This window comes from Aedes albopictus, chromosome 3 (assembly GCF_035046485.1).
Source record: "Aedes albopictus strain Foshan chromosome 3, AalbF5, whole genome shotgun sequence".
NCBI classification, from domain to species: domain Eukaryota; kingdom Metazoa; phylum Arthropoda; class Insecta; order Diptera; family Culicidae; genus Aedes; species Aedes albopictus.
In genome coordinates, this window is record NC_085138.1 from 126161692 (window position 1) to 126179577 (window position 17886).

General features: G+C 43.4%; 1 protein-coding gene across 1 annotated transcript; it reads left to right on the plus strand.

The window, feature by feature from the left end:
- The first annotated feature begins 2094 nt into the window (after window positions 1-2094).
- LOC134290350 (uncharacterized) lies at window positions 2095-8888 on the plus strand. The gene is made up of 2 exons (XM_062857470.1): window positions 2095-5486; window positions 8873-8888. The coding sequence occupies exons 1-2, from the start codon at window positions 2095-2097 to the stop codon at window positions 8886-8888; spliced, it is 3408 nt and encodes a 1135-aa protein (XP_062713454.1).
- Window positions 8889-17886: the final 8998 nt, after the last annotated feature.

Consider the following 17886-nt stretch of genomic DNA (forward strand, 5'->3'; position numbering starts at 1 on the left):
CTTAGTCTGACTCGTAAGTTGGGTAAATCGGGGTAGTTTGGCCACCCTAAGCAAAAGTTGTTTAACATGCAGAAAACAGAGATAAATGTCTCGTTCATCGTATGATCATGATGATTCTGATAATACTACGCAAGGGGCCCATATAGCCGAGGCGGTAAACGCACGGGTATTCAGCATGACCATGCTGAGTGTTTGGGCCTTCACCCCCCACACACGACGCTGGACTCATCGGTTGAACCTACAGCCGGCTGGTAGAAGCTGATTATATAATTTAGCAAATGCTATTGTGACTGACTCAACATTGCCGGCTACCTGCAACCAACGATATCGTCTACAGTGTATATGCCTTCGGTAGGCTACCTACGGCTAGGCATGGATGTGGTGGATGTAAACAACCCATGGACAATGGTCGGCTAGAGAAGGACTCTCACATTGATCTGGCCGATCGGCGACGTTCTCTCCAGAGGTGACGTCACTGATATCGATCATCAGAGCACGGAGGATGGTTGGCTTGAGCTGATGATGATATCAGTGGCAGTCCAATCTAACCAATCGTCGCGATCGGTCGCTATACAACCCTTTGTTCTATTATTTACCACATTGAATTTCGCACGTTAAGTTAATATAGTACTAAGTTGAATTCCGGGGTTTCACGTTACACTACAAACCGAAATTACCAAGTGCACGTAGTCGAAGTTCTGGTGGTAGTTTAGTTAGCTATCGTGGTAAAATCCGCCGGTCTTCTGTTGGTTGGTCGTTAAGGGAAAGTGTATACTGGTGGCGATAGTTGGTGCTAGCTGGCGAACCAACGTACGGGATATTGGTGTACCGCCAATTAGTGAGACAAGGTGCTGGAAAGTTGGCTACTGGAACCCAGGCTGGATAGAGGACCTTTCTAGCCTATCGAAGGTGAGTTCCGGAGTCGACATATGGTCCTTCGAGCCGGATAGTCGCTGAACCGGGCTGGCGAAGTTTAGAACGTGAAGAATTCCTCCATTGAGTGGCACCGCGGATGTCGCTATTGTCATCGAAGCTATAATAGCAAATCGCCATCCTGCCTACCGAAGAATAGGAGAATTCGTGGACAAAGGAATAGGCTGTTGGCGCGTACCCAAGCCAAGCCAATCTGTGGATTGATGGTTACTCTGTTGGTTTCCTGTACTAAGGATTCAGGGTAACTTCTTCTAGCATCGGACTGGGTGGACAACACTAAGTTTGCGCCGCCTGAGGGTTTTCCAGGTAATTATTAGGATACTTAGTGTATGTCTTGTCGAGGCTAGGCATTTCTCCAAACTTACACAACTTTCGTTCATTACCACCCTACTCATCGCCATAACGGAGTCAACGAGCAACCTTTCTCATCGAGACGGAACAGACGGGAGCACTTCAGGATCTCGGACCGTCGTATACACCATTCCCGGAGCGGATTCAGGATTCGATACTCCAACTCTCGAACGATTGTCAACTGCAATCAGCTAGTGGACCCAAGCAAGGAGGCTGCGACGTGGAACGTTGTCCAGGTTAGTGAACATTTAGTGTATGTCCGCCGAAGCGCGGCCGTCGGATACGCCACTTTAAAATAAATTTTATCCTCCTTGGCTTGCATCCCTACAACCCCATATACTGTTATCGATTATTGAGGCTAACATAATCGAGGATAGAACGTTTTGGTTTGGATACATTCGGATAGTTTGTTACGGGCATTAGTGCACCGCCGTTTTCTCTGGAATTGATTCCCAATTTGATGTAACGATTACTACCTATTTGGGGATATTCGATATCACTGCTGCTCCTGTGACGCTGTTCACTCTGTCAGGTGAGTTGAACGGTATATGTGCAGCCGAAGTGAACCTTTTGGATACTACCGCCTTACTCTCTCTCCTCTGCTCATCAACCCACATTTGAGATTCCAATTCATCGACGTTGATGGACCAACATTTTCGTTGACGGATACAGTAGAGCGCGTCGGGAACCACTTAACGCCGTCTAAGGTCAGTTAAGCACAGTATATGTCCTAGCGAAGCTAGGCACTTAACACAGAATACTACACCATCACTTTTCATCCGTTCAACATCGACTGCTTCGAGGATCATCATGTCGAGGAGTCAAGCATCGTACAAGGTGCTGGTGGCAAAGTTTAATGACGTCATACTCTCATTCAATGATATCTGGAAGTTCGTCGAGAAGTTTCCGGCGGATGCTACCGCCAGCCAGATTACTGTCCGTTTGGACAGGCTCGACGATTTGTGGGAACGGTTCTCGGAATATCTTATCGAGATCAAAACTCACGATAACCACGATGATGAGGAGAACCCTTACGTAGTTGAGCGACAGATGTTTAGTGATCGCTACTACGAAGCGAAGGCGTTCCTGTTGGAAAAGGTTAAGTTGAAAAAGGAACCAGAGGACTTGAACCAGTCTGTGAGGGGTCTAAACACGTCTGGACTTGGGAACCTTGATCATGTAAGGTTGCCTCAGATCAAGCTTCAAACCTTCAGTGGGAACATAGAGGAATGGCTCAGTTTTCGGGATCTGTACTCTTCTCTCATCCATTCCAAGGCAGATCTTCCCGATGTAGAGAAATTCTACTACCTCAAGGGATGTCTCCAGGGCGAACCGAAGAGTTTAATTGATTCTCTCCAAATCACTGGGGCGAATTACAAAATTGCTTGGGATCTACTCCAAAAGCGATACGACAACAGCAAGCACTTGAAGAAACTCCAAGTTCAAGCTCTTTTCAAGCTTCCCAGCTTGACGAAGGAATCTTCAACGGATCTGCATACACTCGTGGAAGGCTTTGAAAAAATAGTGCAGACTTTGGATCAAATTATCCAACCCGGAGACTACAAGGATTTATTGCTGGTCAACCTCCTTTCCGCGCGACTGGACCCTGTGACGCGCAGGGGGTGGGAGGAGTTCTCTTCTGCGAAGCAACAGGACACGGTAAAGGAACTGACTGAATTCCTTCAACGTCGCATCCGCATGCTGGAATCACTTCCGGCGAAGTCAGTGGATACGAGGAGCGGCTCTCAATCTCAGCAATATGTGAGGACCAAGGCATCTTCAGTAAAAACCAGTTTCAGTACCGTACAAACACCGGGAGGACGTTGCGCCGCTTGCAGTGCCAACCACCCATTATTCCAATGCAGTGACTTCCAGCGGATGCCGATACCTGAGAGGGAAGCAGTCCTGAGAAATCAATCTCTCTGCAGGAACTGCTTCAAACCCGGACATCACGCAAAGGAGTGCCAGTCTAAATTTTCCTGCAGGCATTGCAAAGGTCGACACCACTCCCTTGTATGTTTCCGACCGGACAAGGATAGCTCTGCTCGGTCATCGATGGCTTCGAAATCTCCGAAACCTACTTCGCCGAGGGAAGTACAAGACCCCACTACTACGAGAACCAATGCTCCGATCAATTCCAGCACGTCTACTTCGTTAGTCTCGAATATGGCGGCTAGTGACACTGTAACGGCTCTTGGGTCGGTCTTTAGTGCGCAGGTTTTGCTGGCAACAGCCATCGTTATCGTCGAAGACAATAGTGGACATCGTTATCCGGCACGAGCTCTCCTGGATTCGGGCTCGGAAAGTAATTTCGTAACGGAGAGATTGAGTCAGCGATTGAAGACAACACGTAGCAAGGTAGACATCAAGATCCATGGGATTGGTCAAGCGGTGACCAGCGTCAGGCAGCGAATTGAAGCTACCATTCGATCGCGAGTGACGGATTTCTCACAGCGCGTGAGCTTTCTTGTGTTACCCAAGGTCACGGTCAATCTGCCGACGTCCTCAATCAACATCGCGAAATGGAACTTACCAGATGGAATCGAATTGGCTGATCCATCGTTCAATGTGTCCATGAACGTGGACATGGTCCTAGGAATTGAATCATTCTTCAATTTCTTTAGGAATGGACAGCAGATTTTGTTGGGAGAACATTTGCCGGCTCTCAACGAATCAGTCTTCGGCTGGGTCGTTTGTGGTGGTGTGTCTACTCCTAGTCAGTCGCTGAATATCAGTTGCAATATGTCGACATTTGAAGCCCTAGATGAGTTGGTAGCTCGCTTTTGGTCCAGTGAGGAAGTTGGAACGACGAAGAACTATTCACCACAAGAAGCACAATGTGAAGAGCATTTCGTGCGAACGGTTCAACGTGGGGAAGATGGCCGTTACACAGTCTCTCTACCGAAAAATGAAGAGGTTTTGAGGTTGATAGGAGAATCGAAAAACATCGCAATTAGCCGTCTTCAAAGTACCGAGCGCCGATTGGCAAAGGACGCTGATCTTCGTAGTCAGTACTGCTCTTTCATGGAGGAGTATCTCCAGCTTGGCCATATGGATAAGGTCGAGGTTGATCAAGTCTCGCCGGGACGCTGCTATCTACCGCATCATCCAGTTGTAAAGGAAGCTAGTACGACCACCAAGGTTCGCGTGGTCTTCAATGCTTCAAGCGAGACGTCGACAAGGGTGACGTTGAATGATGCACTGCTGGTGGGGCCAATCATCCAGGATGATCTACGATCAATAATTATGCGGAGTAGAACGAAACAGGTGATGCTTGTTGCGGACGTTGAAAAAATGTTCCGGCAAATTATGGTTTGTAAGGAGGACAGACCGTTACAATCTATCTTGTGGAGAGCATCACCGGAGGAAGAAATGAGTACGTATGAGCTGAAAACTGTCACCTACGGTACAAAACCGGCTCCGTATTTGGCGACCAGGGTTTTGAAACAGCTGTCGGATGATGAAGAAGGAAAATTTCCACTAGCGGCCAAGGCAGTACGGGAGGATACATATATGGATGATGTGATAACCGGTACAGACGACGCGGATGAGGCAGTGAACATGAGAACGCAGTTGCAGGATCTCATGAAGGCTGGAGGATTTAGGCTTCGCAAATGGGCATCCAACAAATTAGAAGCGCTGGACGGAGTTCTACAAGAAGATTTAGCGATCCCATCAACGAAGGAGATTTGCTTGGATCCAGATCCATCGGTGAAAACACTCGGTTTAACATGGATGCCGGGAACGGACACTCTTCGCTTTCAATTTACCGTCCCAAGTTTGGTTGATCTGGAACCGCTTACTAAACGGAAGGTTCTGTCGGTGATTGCTACGCTGTTTGACCCGATTGGTCTCATTGGAGCTACAATTACGTCCTTCAAGGTGTTCATGCAGCTTCTGTGGACAATAAGGGACGAAGGTGGGGAACGACTGGACTGGGACCAACCGCTACCCAAAGCGGTGGGTGAGACATGGCGAAACTATCATCAACAACTGCCAGTTCTCAACCAGATCAAGATCAACAGATGTGTAATCATTCCGAGGGCAGTGAAAGTGGAGCTGCATTGCTTTTCAGATGCGTCAGAGAAGGCTTACGGTGGATGCATCTATGTTCGGAGCGAAGATTGCGAGGGAAGTGTTCTGGTGCGACTTTTTGCGTCGAAATCAAAGGTTGCACCTTTGAAACTTCAAACCATTCCAAGGTTGGAGCTGTGTGGGGCGCTTCTGACAGCAGAACTACACGAAAGGGTTAGCCAAGCCATACGAATTCCTGTGAGAGCATATTTCTGGACAGACTCTACTTGCGTTTTACGATGGATAGCAGCAACACCGTCTGCCTGGAGCCCATACGTTGGAAACAGGACGGCGAAAATTCAGCGTCTAACGGAGGACCACGAATGGAGGCATGTTCCTGGAGTTCAAAATCCAGCAGATTTAATATCTCGAGGAATTACACCCGAAAACATTGCGGAAAACTGCTTCTGGTGGCAAGGTCCAGATTGGCTATTGAGAAACTCGGAAGAATGGCCACAGTCAACAGACTTGCATGTTTCAGAAGCAGAAGATGCGGAAAGACGACGTACTGTGACGGCAGCCACAGCAACTACTACTGAAGACTTCATGGAAGAATACGTTGCCAAGTTTTCGTCATTCTCCACTTTAGTTCGAACTACAGCAATATGGCAACGATTGATTAAGCTTTTAAGAAAACCAAGAACGGATAGAGGGGCAGCGTTTCTGTCTACAGAGGACCTCAAGGAGGCAGAATGTACCATATTGCGACGAGTTCAGAAAACAACCATGGCTGAAGAATGGAGGGCTTTATCGGTAGGAGAACCCGTATCATCGAAATCTTCGCTGCGTTGGTTTCACCCACAGATATCGTCAGAAGGACTGATTCGCGTCGGCGGTCGTTTAGACTATTCTGCAGAGTCTAACAACGTCAAACATCCCATAGTACTTCCGAAAGGTCATAGACTGACGCGGCTGATTGTAGAACATTACCATGAACGTCTACTTCACGCTGGCCCACAACTGTTGCTGAGCACCGTCCGTCTGAAATATTGGCCACTAGCTGGGAGGAACATCGCTCGACAGGTTGTTCATAGCTGCCATAAATGTTTCCGTGCAAAACCGTCTCCTGTAAAACAATTTATGGGAGAGCTTCCAGCAGAGCGAGTAACGGTTTCCCGTCCATTTTCGCGCACGGGAATAGATTTTTTCGGACCAATATACGTTCGACCAGGCCCTAGGCGTACGGCGGTGAAGGCTTACGGCGCCATTTTTATATGCTTTGCAACCAAGGCGATACATATAGAACTGGTCTCAGATTTGTCAACAGACCGGTTCATTCAGGCACTTCGACGATTTGTTGCTAGACGAGGGAAGTGCACGGACATTTTTTCAGATAATGGAACCAACTTTGTCGGTGCCAGGAATCGGTTTCGAGATCTTCTAAAATTACTGAAGGACAAGGATCATAAAGAGAAGGTGAATAACTATTGTCTGCACGAAGGTATCACATGGCACTTTAATCCGCCAAGTGGCCCTCATTTTGGTGGACTTTGGGAGGCTGCGGTGCGCTCCACCAAATTTCACCTCCAAAGAGTCATCGGGGAAACTCCGCTGTCCATAGAAGATATGACCACACTGCTTGTCCAAATAGAAGGCTGCTTAAATTCTAGACCTATTACGGCACTCTCCGGGGATCCTAGTGACTTGGAGCCACTCACTCCAGCGCATTTTTTGATAGGAACATCTCTACAAGCTCTTCCTGAAGCTGATGTTACCACTACACCATTGAACCGTCTCACAAAGTTGGAACTCGTCCAAAGGAAAGTTCAAGATTTCTGGAAGCGGTGGAGACAGGAATACCTTAGCCAACTACAAGGACGAATCAAACGCTGGCGCCCAGCGATCAACATCGAGGTCGGAAAGATGGTACTCATCTGTGACGAAAATCTGCCCCCTATGCGCTGGAAACTAGGTCGAATTGAACAAACACACCCTGGATTAGACGGCGTTGTACGCGTGGTAACCATCCGGACAGCATCAGGGAGTTTCAAACGCCCGGTGGAAAGGGTGTGCCTTCTACCGGAACCTACCATGGACCAAGAATTCTACCTCAATCCAAAAATCTAGTTACTACCATTCCCATCCCTTCCATACCAATCCTAGCCGAAGAGGAGTTTCTTTTACTTTCAGAAATTCGAAGAATTTCAGGGTGGGTGAGAATGTTTGGGCCTTCACCCCCCACACACGACGCTGGACTCATCGGTTGAACCTACAGCCGGCTGGTAGAAGCTGATTATATAATTTAGCAAATGCTATTGTGACTGACTCAACATTGCCGGCTACCTGCAACCAACGATATCGTCTACAGTGTATATGCCTTCGGTAGGCTACCTACGGCTAGGCATGGATGTGGTGGATGTAAACAACCCATGGACAATGGTCGGCTAGAGAAGGACTCTCACATTGATCTGGCCGATCGGCGACGTTCTCTCCAGAGGTGACGTCACTGATATCGATCATCAGAGCACGGAGGATGGTTGGCTTGAGCTGATGATGATATCAGTGGCAGTCCAATCTAACCAATCGTCGCGATCGGTCGCTATACAACCCTTTGTTCTATTATTTACCACATTGAATTTCGCACGTTAAGTTAATATAGTACTAAGTTGAATTCCGGGGTTTCACGTTACACTACAAACCGAAATTACCAAGTGCACGTAGTCGAAGTTCTGGTGGTAGTTTAGTTAGCTATCGTGGTAAAATCCGCCGGTCTTCTGTTGGTTGGTCGTTAAGGGAAAGTGTATACTGGTGGCGATAGTTGGTGCTAGCTGGCGAACCAACGTACGGGATATTGGTGTACCGCCAATTAGTGAGACAAGGTGCTGGAAAGTTGGCTACTGGAACCCAGGCTGGATAGAGGACCTTTCTAGCCTATCGAAGGTGAGTTCCGGAGTCGACACTGAGGGTGACGGGTTCGATTCCCGGTCGGTCCAGGATCTTTTCGTAAAGGAAATTTCCTTGACTTCCTTGGGCATAGAGTATCTTCGTGCCTGCCACACGATATACGCATGCAAAATGGTCATTGGCAGAGGAAGCTCTCAGTTAATAACTGTGGAAGTGCTCATAGAACACTAAGCTGAGAAGCAGGCTTTGTCCCAATGAGGACGTAACGCCAAGAAGAGAGAGAGAATACTACGCATAATACATAAAAATATCAAAGTCAAATCGTGTTTATACGCCAAAAAAGATGTTAGAAAAAAGTATGGTTTTTGCGTCGATTCTAAACCGTCGGGGAATTTTGAGCACCCTATTTTCAATGAAGATTTTTTTAGCTTAATGTAACAAAAACTTAATATGCACCGAGAGGCATTGAATTGTAGTGTGTCAACTTGTTGTATACAGAAAATAAACTAATTTTAAAGCTATCTAATGTATTTGACCAACAGAAGTCTTATGTGGTGTTTTTATTCGGCCCTCTTCGGGGTAATTTGGTCAACGTTTTTCAATTTTATTTTTCTAATTTACTGTTAGCTTAAACTATTTCGTTCTAACGTTTCAATTGCTTCCATATCAGACCAGTAGAGCTGTAAGGTCGGTTTGTTGAAATTATAAGATTTTAGGTGATTTTTATGAGGTGCTCAAATTGTCCCATTGGCCAAATTACCCCGACTACCCCTAAGTAAGTGATTTTAATGCAGTCTTCGGCAAAACTGATAGAGTAGCCTTGGAGTATCAATTTCTTCGACTTCCTAGGGCATAGAGTGTCTTCGTGCCTGCAACACGATGTACACATGCAAAAATTGTCATTGGCATATGATGCTCTCAGTTAAAAATTATGTAAAAGTGCTCATAGAACAAAGCTGAGAAGCAGGCTTTGTCCCAGTGAGGGCGTTACGCCAAGAAGAAGACGAACCGGGGAAACAGCCGAAAGGTAAGGATAACTTCACTGTGACTTTGGACAATGGGCGAATTATGGAGGCATTATGAAAATAAGATGAGGAACCGGAAGCAACTAGGCTGATAATTCTCAGAAGAATCGAAGCAGAAACCACGCAGAAGCAAGCATTCCATGTGGAGCAAGGGATAATGGGCAGTAGAAGCTTGTTCCAGGAGATGTTGCGAAAAATCTGGAATAAAACTAGATAAACCAGATTGATTTAAAATTCTCGCCAGGAATTCGTCTAAAAATACTTCCTTAAGAAATTCGTTCTTGATTTTTTTCTTTTAGGAATTCCTCCGAGAATTCTTCTTCCAGGACTTTCTTTCAGAATTTCCCCATTAATTCCTTCAACAACTGCTCCTGGAATTCCTCCAGCAATTAATTCATTTATTCCTCCAGGACTTTCTGCGTGAATTCACCGGGACTTTCTGCGGGAGTTCCACCGGGAATTCTTGCAGTGGTTAATCTCCGGCAATTCTTCCAGGAGTTCCTCCGGGAATTCTTCTAGAGTTCCGCTAAGAATTTGTGAAATTCTTTCAGGAATCCCTTCGGGAATAGTTCCTTAAAGAACTCTTTCGAGCATTGTTCCTTAAGGAATCCGTTCGGAAATTCTTCCTATAGGAACTCCTTCGAGAATTCTTTCTCCAGGAATTCCTCCTAGAATTTTTCCTCAAGGAATTCCTCCAGGAGTTCTTTTGAGAACTTCTCCTGGAGTTCCTCCGAAAATTCCTCCACGGTTCTTCCGGGAATCCCTCCAAGAGTCCCTCCGAGAATGTTTTATGGTTCCCTCCGGATTTTTTTCCAGGAGTCCCTCCAGGAATTTCTCCTAGAATTCCGAACGGAGTTTCGCCAGAAATTACTTCCAAGATTCCTCCAGGACTTCTTCTGGGATGTGGACCACCAGTGAAGTTGCCCTAAAGAATTACAATCACCCAGACGTACAATTAGCGGATCAGTGTACGAATCAATACGGCTTGTCTGTCGGTTCGGTACTATCGATTGCTAGACCCGCTTTCAAGCTGCGGCGGCCAATTTGCTGTAATTTGTACATCACTTACACGACGCGTCTGATGTGCAGCGAAAACAATGTGATATCACAAGATTTTTTTTGGCATACATCAAAATCCGGTATTCGTGGTGACATTTAATCAGAGAATTTCCTTCTTTCAACCACAGACTGTTATTTCAACACGGACAGAAAAGCGTTCACATTGAAACAAAAATAACGCTTGTTGAATTTAAAGATTAATAGCTATTTATGTAAAGAGTTGCAAAAAGTTGATTTTTTCAGCACGAGTCGTACATTTATCCAACGAGGCTTGCCGAGTTGGATCAATACGAAGAGTGTTGAAAAAATCGAGTTTTGCGACGAGTTCCATACAAAATTTTATGCAATGAATTTTTCATAATTCAACCCTTTTGAGTTGCATAATATTCATAATGCAACTCAAATGAGTTGCATTATTAACATTATACAACTCTTTTTCATTATGCAACTCATTTCAGTTGCATAATGAACCAGTTCGAAAAAATGGCCATTATACCAAAATGAGTTATATAAAATATAAATTATGATACTGAATTGCATAAAATACTTTTGAAATTATGTGGATTCTTATAATTTCAAACAGATTTGCCAACGAAAAAAATCATGCGAAATTCTGTTTGATTTAACAATCCTGTGTTTAATGGCGTCTATTGTAGGGGGCTGTTCATAAACCACGTAGACCAATATTTGGCCATCTCTGACACTCCACCAACCCCCCCCCCCCTCTTCCCCCTCGTGGACTTTTGTCCATACAAAAAAATCAAATTTGTATGGAGCGTAGACTATGGCAAGACCCCTCACTTCCCCTAAAAAGTCTAAGTGGTTTATGAACGGCCCCTTGAAATTAACATTTTTCTACTTTGTTTCGAAGTCAATTTAACTGACCATTCCCTCAGCGACGGTGAGGAAGGTAAAAACCACAAAATTTAACATGGAATATAACCGAGTATTTTAATGCAAATGTTTTATTGTTCTATGTTGCAAATCAAGCAACATGCTTTATTTTGCAAAGCATTCACTACTTTGCAAATGCGGGAAAAAGGATGATTTTCGGGTTATATTGTGAATTTATTTCGAAGATGAATTACAAGGGGATTTGCTTGAGCTGTTTGGGAATTGCCGTTCAATTCAAGGGGCGTTTCCATGCGTTCTTGTAAAATTTTAGACTTCTAAGCTTATGCGCTTATTACGTTAAACGACCTTAACAATCATTATCTGTAAAATAATATATGGAACACGCGTTGGAAAGTTCAATGCACAATTTTCCAAAATTTTTAAACAGATTTATCTGTATTTTACAGATTTTCGATCATTCATACAGATTGCGTTTTGTATGAAATACAGATTTTTAAACTATCGAAGTATGTATGGGACACATATTTTTTGAAAGAATTTTGTATGGGACACAGATATTCTAAAATACTCATACAGATTAAAAAAAAACATCTGGCAGCCCTGTTAAATGTCAAAGCTACGTGTCAGTTTGGCTGCTGTCTCGCTCTTCAATTGAACGACGATTCAAACGACGATTCCAAAAACGACGGTTTTGATTCGTCGTGTTCAGTTAGCGAATACACGTACAATACAAAGCTGTTAAAAATAAAAAGCATAGTTGAAAATTATCTTTAATTAGTGCGGCATACAAGGTAAGGCATTTTTGAAAAGTTGTAAATTTGATTAATCAGGATATTCCCTGATTTTTCGGTAAGTATTTTTTTTCTTTTTTAATAGGGGGATTCACTTAACAGCGTAAACTGATTAAACTGATTAAACGTCGCGATCACCAAGGCAATCTTTGATTATTTCATTCGCAAATTCATGAAACATTTTAAATAAGCAGAAAATCATGGCTTACGCAGCAATTTAATCTGTTTAGTGAATACACCTAATTCTATATTCTATATATATAAAAATGAATTTCTGTCTGTCTGTCTGTCTGTCTGTCTGTCTGTCTGTCTGACCGCTATGGATTCGAAAACTACTGGACCGATCGGTGTGAAATTTTGTATGTGGCTGCTGTCGGGGCCGGGGAAGGTTCTTAGCTTGGTGCGGGACCTCTCCGGTCTCTGGAACGGGGGGCTCCCATACAGATGACTTCGCCGGGACGTCCCTATGGAGATGCATGTCAAAAAACACAGTAGGCAGGCAGAACGACGTTTGCCGGGACAGCTAGTATATAATAAACTAGCTGTACCCGGCAAACTTTGTCTTGCCTACTGCGTTTTTTGACGTTTCAAGTTTTTAGCCAAGACCAAGTCCCCGGTCAAAACGTATGGAAGATCAATTTTCAAAAACTCTCAATTTTTCCATGTTTTATGCCTCATAAACCTTCCTTGGGTGAAAACTTACAGAACAAAACTAAAACGACCAAAATCGGACCTTCCGTTGGCAAGTTATGCGCGGTCCCACGTATGCCACTGCATTTTTATATATATAGACAAGAGAAAAGCGAACATATTGATTTCCAATGAATATATTATTGAAAGTAAAAGAAAACTATTTTTGAAACAAGTTTAATATTGTAAATGTTAAACTTGTCAACCTACGTCAAAGGCCTGAAATAAGATTTCCGATTGAGAAACAACAATAGTAAATATGTATCAAATTGGGCTTTTAAATTTTGAAAAATGTATTGATTTTTTGATTTTATACGAAAGAGCACCTTTTTCTGAGCCACTAAGATTTTTTTCAGATTTTTAAAACTTTATTTTGGTACCTAAAATCAATTTCAAAGAGATTTTTTAAAATCACCTTTTGACAGCTGGGCAACTGTTTGACAGCTGCGCCCAGTACAAACTGCGACGAGGGGTGATTCGACAAATCGCTCCCATACAAACTTCAAATTGATTTTTAAATAGGTTCCCGGGCATTAAAATTCATGAAAATTTGGATTTCAGCTCAGTTTGACATGCAGATTCAGAATATCAAATTATCTCAACACCGTTAAAGAAGCCAATTCCTCTCCGTCGCTGAGGGAATGGGCAGTAAAAATGACTTCGAAACATAGTAGAAATATGTTAATTTCTACAATAGTCGCCATTAAACACTGGATTGTTAAATCAAACAGAATGTCACATGAATTTTAAATTAGCAAATCTGTTTGAAATTACATATAAGAGTTCACATAATTTCAAAAGTATTTTGATCTTGTGAGATATAAGATGTACTCAATAAAGCTGTGATAAAGAGAATGATCACAGCAGGCGATATAGCGCATTTGAATGTGATGCGAACTGTCAAGCAGACAATGTTAGCATCCCTGCTTGCATAGCAACAACTCCAGGCGTCACCCAACCGCGTTCACTCTTGCCACTTGCGAACCAACGTCAGCCTGGGTAAGGGAACGTTCAAAAATTACGTCCAACATTTGGGGGAGGGGGGGGGGTCTAGAAAAGTGTGACAGTACGTGTATTGGGTATAGGGAAATTGCGTGACAGAGGGGGGAGGGGGGGTCTTGAAATCCCAAAAAACGATGGACGTAATTTTTGAATCTTCCCTAAGTTGTGTGTGCTGCACGTGAGGGGTGATTCCTTCCCAGAGAAATCCTAAACTCCACATTGGCGAATTCCTGCCAGTTTTTCGTTCAATTGCAAAAAAAAATCGAACCAATTTATTATTTTGCTGGGAGGAATCACTCTTCAATTTGCACAACAACAAAAGTGAAAAATGTGGTGTGATATTCATCGTGGGCTCCGGATGGTGCATGCTTCCGGATGCGCTTGGACAATTATTGAGGAAGAAATAAAACACGAGAAAAATAAACCAGCAGCAGTAACTGGTAAGGAATAGCTATAGTGATTCTGTTATTTTGTGCTTACAGCGTGTTGTTTGCCGTGGGGGAAAACCTCCGGCAATGTCCGCTGCCGAAAAGCAAGGTTAGAAAGATCCTGTTGTTTTGCATCGTGCAAATGTCGGATCGAATGCTTACAGCGTGTTGTTTGCTGTGGGGGAAAACCTCCGGCAATGTCCGCTGCCGAAAAGCAAGGTTAAAAAGATCCTGTTGTTTTGCATCGTGCAAATGTCGGATCGAATGCTTACAGCGTGTTGTTTGCCGTGGGGGAAAACCTCCGGCAATGTCCGCTGCCGAAAAGCAAGGTTTAAAGATCCTGTTGTTTTGCATCGTGCAAATGTCGGATCGAATGCTTACAGCGTGTTGTTTGCCGTGGGGGAAAACCTCCGGCAATGTCCGCTGCCGAAAAGCAATGTTAGAAAGATCCTGTTGTTTTGCATCGTGCAAATGTCGGATCGAATGCTTACAGCATGTTGTTTGCCGTGGAGGGAGAATCCCGACAATTTCCGCTGACGAAAAGCTAGGTTAGAAAGATTCTGTTGGTTTACATCGTGCAAATGTCGGATCGGAAGCTTACAGCATGTTGTTTGCCGTGGAGGGAGAATCCCGACAATGTCCGCTGACGAAAAGCTAGGTTGGAAAGATCCCGTTGTTTTGCATCGTGCAAATGTCGGATCGGAAGCTTATAGGGTATTGGTTCCCTTATTAAGCATGTGGCTCCCATTTTCATCCTACGAAAAACAAAGGATTGAAGCGCTGTTTGTTTTGTTTCTTATTTTTGAATTTTTTGTTAGAAGTGAGCACCCATGAAAACAAAAAGAACGGAATCAATCGGTGCCGCAATCGCTTGTTTTCGAATAGGATGAATATGGGAGCATGAGATTAATGATGGCACACATACCCTAGCATGTTGTTTGCCGTGGAGGGAGAATCTCGACAATGTGCGCTGACGAAAAACTAGGTTAGAAAGATCCTGTTGTTTTGCATCGTGCAAATGTCAGCGTGTTGCTTGCCGTGGAGGGACAGTCCCGGCAATGTCCGCTGACGAAAAGCTTGGTTAGGAAGATGGCGTTGTTTTCTTTCGTGCAAATGTCGGATCTGAAGCTTACATCATGTTGTTTGTCGTGGCCGATAGATCTTAGCAATGTACGCAAAAAAAAAATAGAAAAATCCCGTAGTTTTGATTCGTGCCGTTTATCAAAAGGTGTCGTCAATGTAGGCTAGCCAAAAGAAGGATTATGTTGATGCAGTTTGTTTTCTGTGGCTAGTGTTTCAATGAATGACAATGCTTTATTCTCTTTATCTATAGATAGATTTATAGATTATATATAATGTATTTTATTAGATATCTCGAATTTAAACGACGGAGTAATGGGATAAATTCGGGTATAAGATTGAGTAAAGACTCAAAGAGCAAGATTTTTTTTTTCAGAACTACCCAGTGCCAAAGCGGTAATTTTCTTAAATATTACAAGTATAGAGCCTTGCATTACAAACAAAACTTCAACAAAATAACATATGATTTTTAAGCATTGCCCTCAAAACTATTTTCACTGTGCAAGCTACCATTGCTCGTCGGAAAACATCATTCCTACAATTAAGTATAGCGCATTTAGTTCACCACTGGACTATCGCACTAGTTTTCACGAGTGCGAAAACTCTAATAAAAGTGCGCGATTGCATCAAACCAACTCGGTGTCTTCAGAGCACTTGTTCTCCATAGATTGAAGAAATAGTGCGCCGAAGACATCAACCTGATTTGATGCAATCGCGCACTTTTATTTACGTTTTCGCACTTATAAAGTCGCAGTTCGCAGTCCAGTAGTGAACTAAATGCGGTATACTATAATGATCGATCTTTTTGGAAAACAAAGTAGCGGCAGCATAGTCAGAATGGTACCTCACAATGAAAACTGTATTCGGCAGCCATGCCAGCAGCTGCAACGTATGTGACGATGTAATATAACAGTTAATTAAGTTGAATGGTTGTAAGTAAATACTCCAAATTGAGATACGGAAATTCAATTTTATGTTAAAAATGTGTAAAACTTCTTTCGAGTAGAAGAAGGATGTGAGATATAAGATGTACTGAATAAAGCTGTGATAAAGAGAATGATCACAGCAGGCGATATAGCGCATTTGAATGTGATGCGAACTGTCAAGTAGACAATGTTAGCATCCCTGCTTGCATAGCAACAACTCCAGGCGTCACCCAACCGCGTTCACTCTTGCCACTTGCGAACCAACGTCAGCCTGGGTAAGTTGTGTGTGCTGCACGTGAGGGGTGATTCCTTCCCAGAGAAATCCTAAACTCCACAGATCTGTAAATTCAACAATCGTTATTTTTGTTTAATGTGAACACTTTTGTGTCCGTGTATACTATATTTATGTCCAGAGCAGTTCCGCTGACATTTTCGGGGAAGTGGATGCAGAGGTTCGCAGCTGCTATATCCGAGTGATTATTTTTCGGTTCGTCGGTTCGTGGGATGCTGATGCAGGAATTCGCTACTGCTGCATTCGAGTGTTTTGGCTCGTCGGGTTTGGTATTCGCGAATTTGTTTTTATTTTCGGTTTATCCTTCGTTGGACGACCGAAGACTCAGCGAGTGGTGTGAACGAGGGAACATTCAATATGGTTTGGAGGGCATTCTAAACCTATTGGATACTGACACCGAAGGCAAACACAGAAAACCAGCTGAATAAGATTACCCGGTGAGTTCGTCCCTTGTTGTTCCCTTTTATATTTGAACATGAAATATACATGGGGATCTCGGGGGTGTAGCCGAAGGAAGCTAAATGAGCTGGGTTCCTGACGGACTTCAAATTTTGACACGGTCATTTCTTAGTTAAAACGATCATTTTGCAACAACGAAATTATAACATTTCCATTTTTGGCCCTCCTTAATACACCATGAATGTGTATAGTTTAGGATCCTTTGCATTCTTTCCGAAACAGTTTCGGCATTATTTCCTCTCACTGTAATGACTAGGTACATCATCTAGAAAGCCCACAACTTCGAAACCTTTTTCCTTCAAGCTTCTGAGAAGACCGTCTACAACTAAGGACCGCTACATACAACTACATACTTTTTTCTTTATTTTGAGCCAAATCGAGTACGACAAGCCGACGTACTGAACTCAGGATTGTAGGTCATCAATTTTCCATGTATTTGGCCTGAAACCCCCGCACAAACATCAACTCATTTGCGCCAGCTCAGTTTTTTACCCAATTGAGCTGCATCTTTCACAGGTTTTTCTACTCACCCAAAGGCACAATTCTAGAGGATGCCCCGTGGATTTTGACAACCGTTTTTTCTCGCCATACAAAAGTGGGCCGTTCTACAGTATAATCATGACAGTACTGTACTATGCGTATAGTCTATGCGTTACCCGGCCTTAATCGTATACCAGTTTAATCGACAATTAAGTACATAAAAAGACAAATAGAAAGAATAGTTTTAAACGAAGATTACAAAACAAAAATTTGATGAGAGAGTTAAAAAACTCTTCGATAGTATAAATCAAAAGAAAGACCTAGAACGATTTTTTTGGAAAGTATTCGGATCTTTCAGTCTTTTAAGCAGCATATGAAATATACGTCGAAACATCGGAATGCAATAATCATTTTGACGGCGACTGCAAGATCAGAAAACTTTCCGAAAATTATCAATAACAGTCGAAAGCATCCGAAAGCACTAGCGGCAGTAATTTGATCGCTAGTGACTTGTGTAACAATTATAAGTATCACCTGAAACAGTTTAAAGGCCCAAAAACCGGATAATTAAAGCTGCCCAAGTTTGTTCGTTAATGG